At 36.2% G+C, this 13906-nt stretch overlaps 1 protein-coding gene across 1 annotated transcript in view; it reads left to right on the top strand.

Moving 5' to 3' along the window:
• The first annotated feature begins 4205 nt into the window (after nt 1–4205).
• LOC106065917 (nmrA-like family domain-containing protein 1) overlaps nt 4206–13906 on the top strand; it is a 48998-nt gene continuing 39297 nt past the window's right edge. Inside the window, exon 1 of the mRNA XM_056041023.1 lies at nt 4206–4493. Coding sequence (XP_055896998.1) covers nt 4315–4493 — 179 coding nt within the window. The 5' untranslated portion in view covers nt 4206–4314. The remainder of the gene's footprint in view (nt 4494–13906) is intronic.

Here is a 13906-nt window from a genome sequence, read left to right as displayed (position 1 = left end):
AATACAAACGACAATCCCCAAATTCCAAGTTCATAGCTAAGGAAGATTTAGATTTTAAAACCCCTCCGAAATGAAAAGATAAAAATCCCCTCTTCAATATAAGACTATCCATATATCAGTCACCAGAAATTTTAAAGTATAAGAATAACAATTGAACCGAAGTATTTTTTAAAATTTTTTACAAGTCGTCTTTTCCAACCTTTACTCAGTCTAAATTTTTTTTCTATTGGGACTATAACTCACAATTTAGACAAGAATCCTAAAAATACACAAAATTTAGAGTAGAATCTAATGGGTTATGTTGCTGAACGTAAAAATTATATATGCATCAGACGCGAATAGCCCAAATTTTTAGCCGTCCCCGAAAGGGGCTATTAGATTTGTGTGGTCTGTCTGTCCGTCCGTTCGACATCATGATATTTTACACCATTTAAAGTTCTGATGCAACGGCTACTTTTTTCTTTTCTGAAAGAAAAAAACAATTTTTAAAAAATCAACTATGCAAGCAGTTTTTTTTTCATAAAAATATACCATTTTTACAACTATTCACTATTAATAGTAACAAACACGGTAGACTATTTAGTATGGGATATATTTTAAATTATGCAAACGGGTTAGATTTTTTTTTGTCCAAAAATTATTTTTTAAAAATTGTATTACTAAGTTAAGTAATCTCAGTTCTACAAACTACCTATATTTACAAAAAAAATGTTTATACTTTTTTCTTAAAGAGAAAAAATCTATTTAATATTCGTACAAGTGGACTTTAATTTAATACAACAAGTAATAAGCAGTACCGGTATTTCATATTATAGACGTGAACTATGACCGTCGCGACATTGAACAAGTGAGATACATACCTAAAGGGAGATTTTTTTATTTTTTTTTAAAGAGAAAAAATCTATTTGGTATGCATACAAGTGGACCTTAATTTAATACAACAAGTAATAAGCAGTATTTCATATTATAGACGTGAACTATGACGCGACATGGAACAACTGAGATACATACCTAAAGGGAGATTTTTTATTTTTTTTTAAAGAGAAAAAATCTATTTGGTATGCATACAAGTGGACCTTAATTTAATACAACAAGTAATAAGCAGTATTTCATATTATAGACGTGAACTATGACGTGACATACAACAACTGAAATACATACCTAAAAGGAAAAGTGTTTTTTTTTTTTTTAAAGAGAAAAAATCTATTTGGTATGCATACGTGGACTTTAATTTAATACAAGTAAAAAGTAGTATTTCATATTATAGACGTGAACTATGACGTGGCTTATAACAACTGAAACACTTAGCTAAAGGGAAAAAAAAATTCAGGGAAGATATATATTTATTGAGGCTTTGAATGAGAAATCGGTCTTTACAAAACAATTATATCAATTAGATAATCATTCATTAATATCAGTTAGGCAAGGTTCACATTTAACTTCACATTCACCTATCCCTTAGACCGTTGGGGCACCACACAAGATCTGTCTACCGTCTTTCTCCATTCTTCCCTGTCATAGTAAACTAAGACTCTAGATGTAGACTGCCTAGAGTTACAGTCTAGAGTAAATTATAATTATCTTAGATTCTATTTCTACTATATTTATAATGTAGATTTATATTCTAATAGTAAATCTAGACTTGTGTGAGATCAATTTTTCAAAGCAACTATAATTAATGGACTTCACTAAATAACTTCAATTTCATTCATACATTCACTTGCGATTTTTTTTTTTATATTCATAAGCTTAGCATTATTATGAACCAATGTCTCACAACGACTGCTAGGAGAGAACACGACCCCTTATCGCAAGAAAACATTAAGAAACTAGAACAGACACAAAATAGACAGTATGATTAATGAAAAAAAACGAACATTCACAATTGATTACACTAACACTTTTTAAAATACCTTTTAAAAGTCGTTAAAATGTTAAAAATAACTACAATTTTTTATTTCTATAATTAATTTTGTCTGTAAAATTGTGTATCGGAATATGCCGGGTACTTGAAATAAGATAGTCCTAAAACGATACACAGATTTTGGTAAAAGAATCATCAAATAAAGTATGTAAATGTGTAGTTTCACACGTTTGTTTCAGGTCTTTTCTTTTTATAGCTTCTATCGAGTTTGATCCCAACTCTTCGTATTTTTGTGCAGAATTTGTTTCTCTATCAGGTGCACTTAAATTTACAGCCTAATAATGTTAGTTAAATTTAAAAAAAGAACTGAAAAATGCATAAGATATATAAGGAAAAATGTACTTCCGGTCCATCCAAGTAACGAAACGCGTCCGCGCAAAAAAGACCATTGAACTACTTAATTTTTCCCCCCTCTTCCGATTTTTTTCCAGAGCTTTGAATTATAGTTCCGTAACAAAACGAAGTTACAAACAGGTGCATTAAAGATTTATCACTTACAAATGAATTTTTTTATTTTTTTTAAATATTATTTTTCGATGACATTTTTTTTTGGGCAGCGACCTTCAAAGCCTTAAAATAAATCTTTAGGATATCTTATCTGTTCAAGGAACAAATCGTTTGTAATATAATATTTATGCTGACCAAAACAGGTCGACTACAAGAGGTGTCGCCTAGCATTAAGAAAATATTAGGCCTACTATAAATACACCTAATAAATATTATGTAACTTGTGCATCGATTGTTAGTCGGAATTCAGGATCGCTCTTCCCACCACGTTACTTTACTAAATTTGACCTGCCTATTTTAAAAGGATGAATAATGAGCGGTAGATGTCAGGAGAATGCGTTTCTGCAGGGATGAATGTAAGAAAACGCTTGGCGTCGGAGCTTAGCCCCTAATCTCACTTTGGGAGTATTGAAAGCTATCAAGAGAAGCCACCAACGTGACTTTTTTTTTTTTTGCCGAAGATAGAGAAACACTACTTTTTAAAAATTCTCTGATATATATTACTATTAAACCACCACGCCCCCAATCAATTTGTGTTAATTGAGATATACGTTTTTTTTTTTTTGTTTTTTTTTTTTGGGGGGGGGGGGGTTCTTCTTAGATAAGCTTTTTGTATTTTAATTTTTTTTTTAATTTGCTTGTCAGTTTCTCGCCTGCTTTAAAAAAATTGCATCGATCCCCAAACGTAAAATCATGTGTTTTTGCTAATGTCATAAAATCATAAACATAATGTTAATATCAGATATACATAGCCAAAGCTATACCGGTATCCTAATTACAACGTTTTGAAAACAGTCCACTGTTTTAAAACACTCAAAATTGAAAGCACTAATATCGTTTTTTTTTGTTTGTAACTTGTAATTTTCGTTGCAGTTACGATCACTTTTGGGGACTCATTCTGAAATCTAGACCTTAATGCAGAGTATCTTTGCAGACATTAGAAATAAAATCGGTGTCATTAGATAAGGATATTGTAATAATTTAGTAGATCTATTAAATTCGACTCTAATCATAACTCGATTAGATTTTACACTCTGGCAATTCTGAGGCCCACCACATAAGAAGTGTTTTAGGCTGTTATGTTTGGTTTAGAGCAGCAGTCGTCTTAACTTAACTACTATATGAAAATGACGTTTATCAGTTCGTTCGGCTTCACATATTTTGATTTGTAAAAATAGACCGTCGTTACAAATGTCGCATAGGGTTTGTCAATTTCTGTTTTAACCATTGAATTAAAATCACATCATAAAGCATACTCATTATATTTTCTTTTCTTAAAATTCTTTTGTTTGAGATCCATGTTTGTGGGACTCATGTGTTGAAAAATACTAATTTCAATCAAGACGTAGTAGTCAGTTTACAAAAATGTGCTTTTCAATTACGTGCCTAATGTTTCACCATAGAATTTATTTCTTTGATTCTGCAATGTCGTAACGTTGCGTTTTGCTACGGCGTTTAATGGACAGCAATTTAAAATGTTAAGAATTATTTATCCTGAGAAAATTAAATGTTTGCAATGATTCTGATTCATTTTTTTTTAATCTAATTTAGTTCTTTTGAAAATTAATAATCGAATTGACAATTTTAGTTAAAAGGAAAAAAAAAAAGAACTACCCATGAATAATTGTCTACAATGTCTATTGTCATTGGAGACCCCTGGAAAATCAAATCGTCATTTGACCCACTAATGGGGTCGTGACCCACATATTTAGAATTCCTGTTCTAAGAGCTTATACTGAACAGATTGCTTAACACCTCTATTGATTTTTATATTCTTGAAAAAGCTCCTTTCAAGTACAAGTCTATATTTCTGCCCAAGTCTTTTAAAATTAGCCATTGCGGCATTTCATTCAACATAAGAAGAACAGTTTTCCTTTGATAGAATGTCTAAAAAAATAGTTGTTGTTTTTGGCATTAACCATATTGTTGGTAATTTGGTAGCGAAATCAATTTTAAATAGTAATCAATACATAGTTCGTGGTGTGTCAACATCATCTGAAAGTATGAATATTGATTTTATTGAAGGGATTGAGACATATAACATGAGTTCTATGAAAGACAAGTAAGTGAAACGTTTGATGATTTAATAAAAGTTTTATAAAGATATGAATTGATTAATTGAAATATAGCCTTCTCCACAACTACCAACTAAGTGGGTCTTTGACAAAGGTGATCCATCAAAGTCATTCAAATAATACAACAAATGTGTTGACAAAGCAAAACGTTTTTGAAGCTTCAAAATCTATGCGCGGAAAATCGAAAGCTTTCTATTAAACCTGTGTTAAGTTTTTAATATTTCTAAAAATTAGCCAAAGTAATGTAATTTTTTTTACAATTCCTCTTATTAGCTTGCAAGCTCTTCATGGGTGGAACCTAAAACCTGTCAGGGTGGCAGAACGCGAAACAGCTCTAACGATTTTCCTAGAAATTTGACAGCTTATATCAGTGGTCTTCAACCTTTTTTTGGCCTACCGCCCCCTTTTTGTATTTTTTCTATTACAAAGTCCGTCAGCGCCCCCCTCTAGGAAAAACACTTACAAAGAATCGTGAGAAGGCATATATGAACAAAATATCATCTATTTATTAATTGCTTTGCTGTCAATAACACTTATCCAGCATGGAAGACGACCGCATGCCAAAGGCGATCTTCTTTGGCGAGCTTAGAGTAGGATGGAGTTACTGATATGCCTCCCGTAAGCGCAATAAAGATCCACTCAGTCGCCATTTCGCCCTTACTGGCATAGACTAAGGTACCTGGCAGCATTCTCTGGCAGCAGATGGCCTCTGAGAGAGGCAATAGGAGAGCTCTCACAAAAGCTACGGGACAAACATTTAAGACTCAAAGAAAAGCTATTATTGAAGACAGGCTCAAAAGACATAAAGAAAACTTAAAGCTTTATCTGCTCAAAACTCGGGATAATATGCAAATTGCAACTGGTTTTGCGTAGTTATGTGAAACACTGCACTCAGCCTTAATCTTCGGAATTGAAGGCATTGCCTATTTTATCATTATAACAAAATTATATCAAATAATTTTGAAGTGATTACACAAAAATTAATCTCATTGTTATGAATAGTTGAATATTAGGGCCAACTGTTTTTAGGTTTAATTGTAAATTTAGTTTTATTTTTAATATAAACATTATTATTGCTGAATTTACTACAAAATGAAATTAAGCAAATTGGAACCCCGTGCCTCCTGCAGTCTGACAATGTTAGAAATTTCAAGCTTTAAATTAGTCAAAGCAAGGCGAAAGTTTCATCTAGTGGCTATATCCAGCCTATTTCTATACTTATTCATTAAGTTTGTTACACACTAAATCTAGGTTAACCATTTATGTTGACGGGATAGCTAAAGCATAATTGCATTTTCAACCAAAGTTTGGAATTTTACTGAAACATTCATATGCAGATGCCTGCCATAAAAAATATTTTTTAGCCTGCTTTAAGTCATCGCCAACCGTTGAATCTTCATGTTTCTTAAAAAAAAATAATTTCAAAATTGTATTTAAGAGCTTAACAAAACGATAAATAACAAACCCCTTTAAAAATCCAGAGAACTTCAGTTTACAACAAGCAGTAGCGGTCTTAGGGGGTGGCAACCGCCCCAGGCCCCGAGCCTAAGGGGGGCCCCGCGATAGGAGATTCATTTGTCACCGTCAGGTTTGAAAACCAGACCAGTTCTCATAAATTAGGACTTGTTGCTCAATATTACTGAGCATTTATATGATACCAATTACCTTTTTAAACTCTTAACATGACATTTTTGGTTTCGAAATACTTTTTAGTTTCGATTAGGACAACATCTTTACATTATATGCGGCTATTACTGTTTAACAGTTCACCTTGGCATAAAAAAAGCGCATTTAGTGGGAGAACAGAGAAACTTTATGCGCCGAACAATGACCAGTTTTGAGGCTTGGTTGAAATGCTTGACAAAATTGAAATAACCATGCAAGAACTTCGACGAATTAAAACGCTGAAGCTCACGACCAGTACCTCGGATATATGATTCAAGACGAGATTATGGACCTGATGGTATATTTTTCCGTCATTCTTGATTGCACGATTGATGTTAGCAACAAAGAGAAGATGTCTTTTACGTAGCATTTTGTTGACTTATCAAATTCAGAAGTTAAGCATTTCGAATTTATGTAGTTCAAATGCAAATAGTACAGTAATTACGAATATAGTATGTTTGGTAAAAAACATACTCTTCAGTGTTAGTGGCGGACGATCCCGTTAGCCTAACATGGTATGATATATCTACAATATCTAGTCTACCCTTACAGCGCAGGGCCCCGCATTTGACATTCGCTCAGGGCCCCGCGCAATGCTATTTGGCCGCCTGTGACCACAATTTAAGAGCCTAACATCTTTTTCATCATGTTTTTTTTTTATCTAGTGGCAATTCACTAAAACTCTTTGCAATATTCCATAGGCCCTGGATGCAGTTGCCAAGCATTGAGTTCTCTCTTATACAAAGTCAAAATCGTTGTTTCTGTTTCAGCCATTATTGTGGCCCGTATTCGCAATTTCACTCGACGACATCCAAGGCAAGGAATCAGAAACGGTCTTGAGGCTTTCATGGCTTCAGTTCTCATCAAAGGTACCGAAAGATAAACAGAGGTCTTTAAGGTCAACAGCAGCAAGCTTGGACGCAGACCCAGCGTTGTCTTGATCTGTCCGGCTCGTTGTAGGTATACCAGGAACAAGAGTTTCAAGCACATAACAGACTTCTCTAGTTTCTTCATTTGTTTCTTTTCTTTCAATTCTGTATATCCCATTGAGATCGTTGTAGCAATCGTTGTCACGTTTCTCGCCCTGAAAGTTATCCCCGCCAGACTTGTCCACAACACAGTCACAGACAGCGCTCCAATCCCCAGCGCCTCCATCACCACTGTTTGTGCAGTCCTGACCAGGCAACTGTTCCTAACGAGTTTATTCCTCCTTTTGCTTGCGACACCATTTTATCACTTTGGTCTATTTGGCCTTCTACTTGCAATACACTTTCGTCTACTTTGTTCAACATTATGTCCCTGCTCATGTTTCCCATGATGTTCCCTATCATGTTCAGTTGTTATCAAATGCATCCACAAAGTCCTGGATCTTGCCAATGAACTCAACAATCTCAAGTTCAATTTCAAATGTGTAGGTCTCCGGATCTTTTTCTTCATTGATCAAGGCTTGCCGCAGACGAGCCGTGAGCGTTTCCTTGCTACCGAGGGATTTTAAACCTCGGTCCCGAAGCTCTTGTCTTAGCTCTTTAATGAGAGTTGGTCTAATTGTTTCAAAGCTGCCATTGTAAATCCTACCTCCTCTCGTTGAGTCGCCTATAATCCCACTTCTGACACCAATTGTAATAACTTAAGTGAGGCAACTCAACGAGGCACATATATGTTTATTTCTCTTCCTAATGTTGACATCCTTCTCAGTCTAGTTTATCACAGTGCGCACCTTCTAGCTTAGATGGCGGTGCGCATGGCAGAGTTATAACAATAGGTAGCTTGTTGTTTAGGCTTCTTTTTTATTTGTTTCACTTGTTTTAAATGTTTATTTTATATATACTATTATACAAGGGCGCAGCCAGTTTTTTTCCGGGGGGGGGGATTTTGTTTCTCCCCCCCCCGTCGCCAAATATATAATATAATATGTGTGTGTGTATATAATAAACCTATAATATATTCTGACCCTTCATTCTTTCGGAAGACATTTACTGTACACTAGAATAGGTTCTTCATGGAGTTTGTGGAAAAATTGTAGGGATCAGGGAGGAGCCCCGCCGCCAAACACTATTTCCGGTATTAAAAGCCAACAAAATGCATATTCTGATGTATCTACAGTGCATTATCCTGCTATTAATTTTTTTTTTTCAAAAAACCTAATCTGCTATTCTTACTTACTTAGTTCCTCATGCGCCGCTCGGCGTATTGTGCGTCAAGCTGCCTCCACAAAAATCTGTCACTGGCAATGCCTGAAGCCTCTTCATGAAAGTGTGGCGCCAAGTTATACTGGGATTTCCATTTTTGCGCTTTCCTTATAATGGCCTCCATGTCATCGCAACTCCTATTATGTATAATTCATTTTGTCGGAGAACATGTCCCGCAAACCTCATGCGACGCTCTGTTACCACCTTACTAAGGGGTCGACTTAAAGTTCGGCATAGGATTTCCTTGATTGAGACCCGATCTCTATAACTGACTCCTAAAATCCGTCTTAGCCATCTTTGTTGAACCATATTTAGTCTTTTTCAATTTCGACAGATGACTATTTACTGCACTTTATTAATGGTGCCCAGCCACTGGTACACATTTTTAACCTCTCTTTGCTACGCTTTTGGTGACTGTAGTTTGCTTTAGATTTTATATCGGAAGTTTTATCGTCTACGGCCCAAGTGAACGTCAAAGGGTTGTTGTTGCAAGCTCTCATAGACTCTGGTAGCTGTGAAAGCTACATATCAAAAGCCATCGTCAAGAGAAATAAATGGCCAGTACGACCTTCTACAAACAGAAAATTCATGGCCACTACACATCTTTCTGAAAAGACACTAAGACAAACATTTGTCGATGTCCAGAACAAGGGACATTACGAAAAGGTCAAACTTTCTATACTTGCTGGATTATGTTAATACTTGGCGTAGACTTCATAAGTCTTCATAAGAAATTGACCATACCTTACGTACGGGGGAAAAGGCAATCCCTTACACATCTGTGGTCTTAAAGCAGCATGAGTCGAAACACCTAGCCTATTATCACGTACGCATTGTCTATATTTAGCTCAAGGTTCGCCGGCAAGATTTCAGCTAGCTCGGGAAAATCCAAGTATACAGAAACCTTTTATTAGAATAATTGTAATTGGTCAGAAATGTTAACTATTGTATGTTAAGTTGTATTTTATTGGTCAGATTGGTCGGCCATGCAACAAAGAGATATTAGTCACGTGGTAACGCCGTAAAGTCTGGGAAGATTCTAGATTGCCTCCAGTCTCGAGTTGGAATTCAAAGGAAGAAGACATAAGTTATTATATTGTGTAGATCATTTAACCTAGTAGAAATATATATTATCTGTTTTATTTAATTACAGTTTGCCATTGTAACTATTGTGAATAGCTTTTCCAAGTTTTGAATTAAAGTATTTGTATTTGACGAGGAGAAGTTTCTTCATTGAATATATATTTATTATACTTAGATCATCTTATCAACTAGCAACTTCTAGATGATCCTTTTATCAACTGGCAACTTCTAGATGATCATCTTATCAACTAGCGACTTCTAAATGATCATCTTATCGACTGACGATTTCTAGATACTCGGCAATCACGATCATTGGTTGTGCAGTTCAGATCAAGATAATCTTCAACGTGACATCTAGCCCACCAATTATTGTGACACCTATTTAGTAATCTAACTTCTGACTGCAGACCGGTGGCTACTAAGTCCCGAAAGCACTCAATAGGTGATAACAAATTTATTGAGTCTTAAGTTTGAAAAACTCTCGGTCAAAATCATTGAACCCTCAAAGTCTCCCTGGACAGCCCTGGTGCTTGTGACAACAAACGAGAGACATAATAGAAGGATACTCATTGATTACAGTCAAACAATAAATTGCTTCCCCTTACTGCCCCGAGTCGATGAACTGGTAGAACGGATATCCAACTATTCCGTTTTTAGTACTCTAGACCTCAAAAGTGCCTACCATCAAATACCAATCAAGACTGGGGAAAGGCCGTTTACTGCATTTGATTCATATGGCAAACTCTATCAGTTCTGTCGCATCCCTTTCGGTGTTACCAACGGAGTTGCATGCTTTCAGAGAACAATAAATTAAATTATTGAGAATGAAAAGTTGCAGGACACCTTTGCATACGTGGACAGTGTAACGGTATGTGGTCATGATAAAGAGTCGCACGATGAGAATCTGCAAAGATTTCTAGATGCTTCTAGAAAGTATGGGATCACATTTAATGAAGATAAAAGTACGATAGCCACTGACAAAGTTTGCCTATTGGGATACTAAATTTCTAAAGGCCTATTCAAGCCAGACGCTGACAGATTCCACCATTTAAGAAACCTTCCTCCACCTCATGATATGCGCTCACAAAAACGAATCGTGGATTGTTGGCGTACTACTCGCAGTGGATCCCAAATTTTTCTAATCAAATAAATGTTTTGGCAAATAACACGTTGTTCCCTCTTTCAGAAACAGTAAAGACAGCCCTTAACGAATTAAAGCAGGAGCGGAGAAAGCTGCCATCTTCACCATCGACTATACTCGACCTCTGACGGTTGAAACAGACGCTTCGGATGTTGCAATAGCTGCCACCCTCAACCAGGATGGCCGCCCCGTGGCGTTCTTTTCAAAAACACTCTCCAAAAGTGAAAGGCGGCACTCAGCAATAGAAAAAGAAGCCTACGCCATTGTAGAATCTTTAAGGAAATGGCACCACTACTTAGTAGGAAATAGCTTTACCCTTGTCACGGATCAACGTTCTGAGGTCTTCATGTATGACAAACAGAGTAAAGGGAAAATAAAGAATGAGAAAATTCAAAGGTGGAGACTGGAACTGAGCTGTTTCCACTACGATGTCTTGTATAGACCAGACAAACACAATGTAGCGGCTGATACGTTTTCTAGAAACGTATCTGTGTGTCAGCTATGAGTCGAAATGAACTGAAACTGGTCCATGACTCTCTATGTCATCGGGGAGTAACAAGACTATGGCATTTAGTGCGAGCGAAAAACTTACCTTTCTCTTGTGAAGATGTCAGGCTGGTTGTCAACCAGTGCAGAATCTGTGCCGAAGTAAAACCAAGATATTTCAGTAATTCTAATGGAACTCGGCGATGCTGCCTTTCCAGAGACTAAGTATGGACTTCAAAGGACCCCTCCCTTCTACATCTCGGAACACATACCTGCTAACTATAGTTGACGAATTTTCAAGATTCCCGTTTGCATACTCCTGTTCTGATATGTAGGCTTCAACAGTAATCAGATGTCTAGATAATTTATTTGGACATTTCGGAATGCCTGACTATGTACACTCTGATAGAGCTACCTCATTCATGTCAAGAGAGGGGCAGGAATTTTTACACGAGAGAGGGGTGGCAACAAGCAGGACGACCAATTATAATCCCAGCTATAACCCTGGCCTTAAAAACTGAAGCACTCCCGGTTTCCAACATATGGAACATGAAGACCTTGAGCCGAAGACAAACCCTATCACACAGATGCAGTTGCCTACTTTGGAACCAATGGCTGCTCCTAACACACATGTACAACAGGGGTAAAATGGACATCAAGAAGATGTAAATACATGGGCTGAGTCTCCAGTTAGAGAACTGCCGAAGTCACCAATTCAAAGCGACGGCAGTATTGGTCCTGGTAGATATAACCTAAGACCAAGAACAAGCAGACCTAATTATACGGTCTAACATTTATTTACTTATTTTTCCATATCACAAGTTCTAACTCAGTATCTGTAGGTGACACACTTAGCACTGATCATTTTATAGTGTATAGCTTTTCTAGTTAGACTTTTTGTATTGTATTACTTATTACATTATTATTCAAGACTATTTTCTCTACTGGTCTAACTTAATATTTGTATGCATAATGTGACACTTAGGGACTGATAATTTTATAGTATATAACGTGTTTGTTTATAGTTATACAATGCTTTTCAATAGAGTAACTCTGTTAGTATTTTGTAGGGATACTTAGGCGTCCTATATCGTTGTTCTTCACTATTATTTACATGTTTATATTCCTATAACTTTTAGGCGGGGCGATTGTAGTGTAACTGAGTTGATTTTCTGCGTGCGTCCAGCGTGTCAGAAGGTCATGTCCAGTGTGTGTGTATAGTATTTAATCAGTGTTATGTGAGACGTGCTGGTTTCATTCACTGTTTACTGTAGTCTAATTTTGTCGAATAAAGCCATATTATTGGTATACTAGTATTTGTTGTTTCATTACAATGTCATCAATGTAGGAGACTGTGTCTTTGCTTTGTCCCAATATCCTGTGGATAGCTCTGTTAAATGTGCTGCTAGCATTGACTAGTCCAAATGGCATGTAGTTGATTTGGAAAAGACCAAATGCTGTTGTGAAGGCGGTAAAAGGTTTGGATTCCTTTTTCATTACTATCTGGTAGTACCCTCTGGATACGTCTAACTTGGTAAAAACTTTGCCTCAGAGCAGTTTGACATGAGGTCTTCTGGGTTGGGCATGGGATAGGAATCAAGGCGAGTAATTTTGTTTAGCTGTCTGAAATCGACACACATTCATGGAGGCTTGTTGTCGTTTGACAAGTACTATCGGCGCAGCATATGTCGAATTTGAATGTTCTATGATGCCCTGGTCAAGAAGTTGGTTAATTTCTTGTTGAAGAAAATCTATGTAGTGTATTGGTAAAGGGTATGAACTTAATTTTGCAGGCTTGTTGTCTGTTAGTATTATTTCGTGTTCAATAATTGAAGTCTTGCCTGGAACATCTGTGAATATTTCTGAATGTTTTTTAAGAATGTTTGTTAATTCTTCTTTTCTTTGAGTGATTAGTTATCAATTTTAATATCTTGCCAAGATTCGATCTGCTTTGTAGGTGTAGCTGGTACTATAAGATCATTGATGTCTGACATGTCATTTACATCTTCTTCGGGTATAACTGCTAAGCATGACATGACTGTTTCTGTTTGTTCTGGAATTGTAATGTCATCTGTATCATCATTGTATTTTTGCAACATGTTGATGTGATATACTTTCTTCTTATTGTGAATGTCAATTTCGTAATCAACATCTGTAATTTTTCTGAAAACAGGAAATGGTCCTTGCCATTTGATGAATAATTTGTTGTTTTTGTCTGGTAAGCAAACTTTGTCTCCTGGTTCAAATTGTCTAAGTCTTCTGCCTTCGTTTACTCTTGTTTGAGTAGTTCTGTTTGCTTCAGCTGTAGCTTCTTTAGCTTGCTCACATGCTTTGATGACAATGTTCCTGGTATCCAGGACATGTTGGAACGCAATTTTTCTGTCTGGTTGAGTTGAATCTGGTTGAAGTATGGATTATTTGATAATTGAGATAGGTCCTCGAGGATTGGCTCCATAAATCATCTCAAAAGGAGAAAATCCTGTAGTTTCTGGGTGACTTTCTCTATAAGCCAATAGTGCTGCAGGTAGGAAAAATTCCAATTTTGTTATTGTAGTGAGCGATTTTGGAGATGATTCGCTTCAAAGTACCGTTAAATCGTTTGCAAAAACCATTCCTTAGTGGTGGTTAGGCGTTGTGAACTTCATCTTGATGTTGTACATGTTCATGAAGGCTTTGGTGACTTCTGCAGTGAATTGTGTGCCTCTGTCAGATAAGATAACTTCTGGTAAACCTGTTCTGGAAAATATTTCTGACAGAGCTCTGGTAATGCCAAGTGCAGATATGTTAACTAAAGGAACTGTTTCTGCCCATCTTGTACTGGTGTCAACTAGAGCTA

The sequence above is a fragment of the Biomphalaria glabrata genome, chromosome 9 (genome assembly GCF_947242115.1).
Source record: "Biomphalaria glabrata chromosome 9, xgBioGlab47.1, whole genome shotgun sequence".
NCBI lineage: Eukaryota > Metazoa > Mollusca > Gastropoda > Planorbidae > Biomphalaria > Biomphalaria glabrata.
Note: the sequence above shows the minus strand (reverse complement) of the source record. Positions and strands in the feature narration are given on the sequence as shown.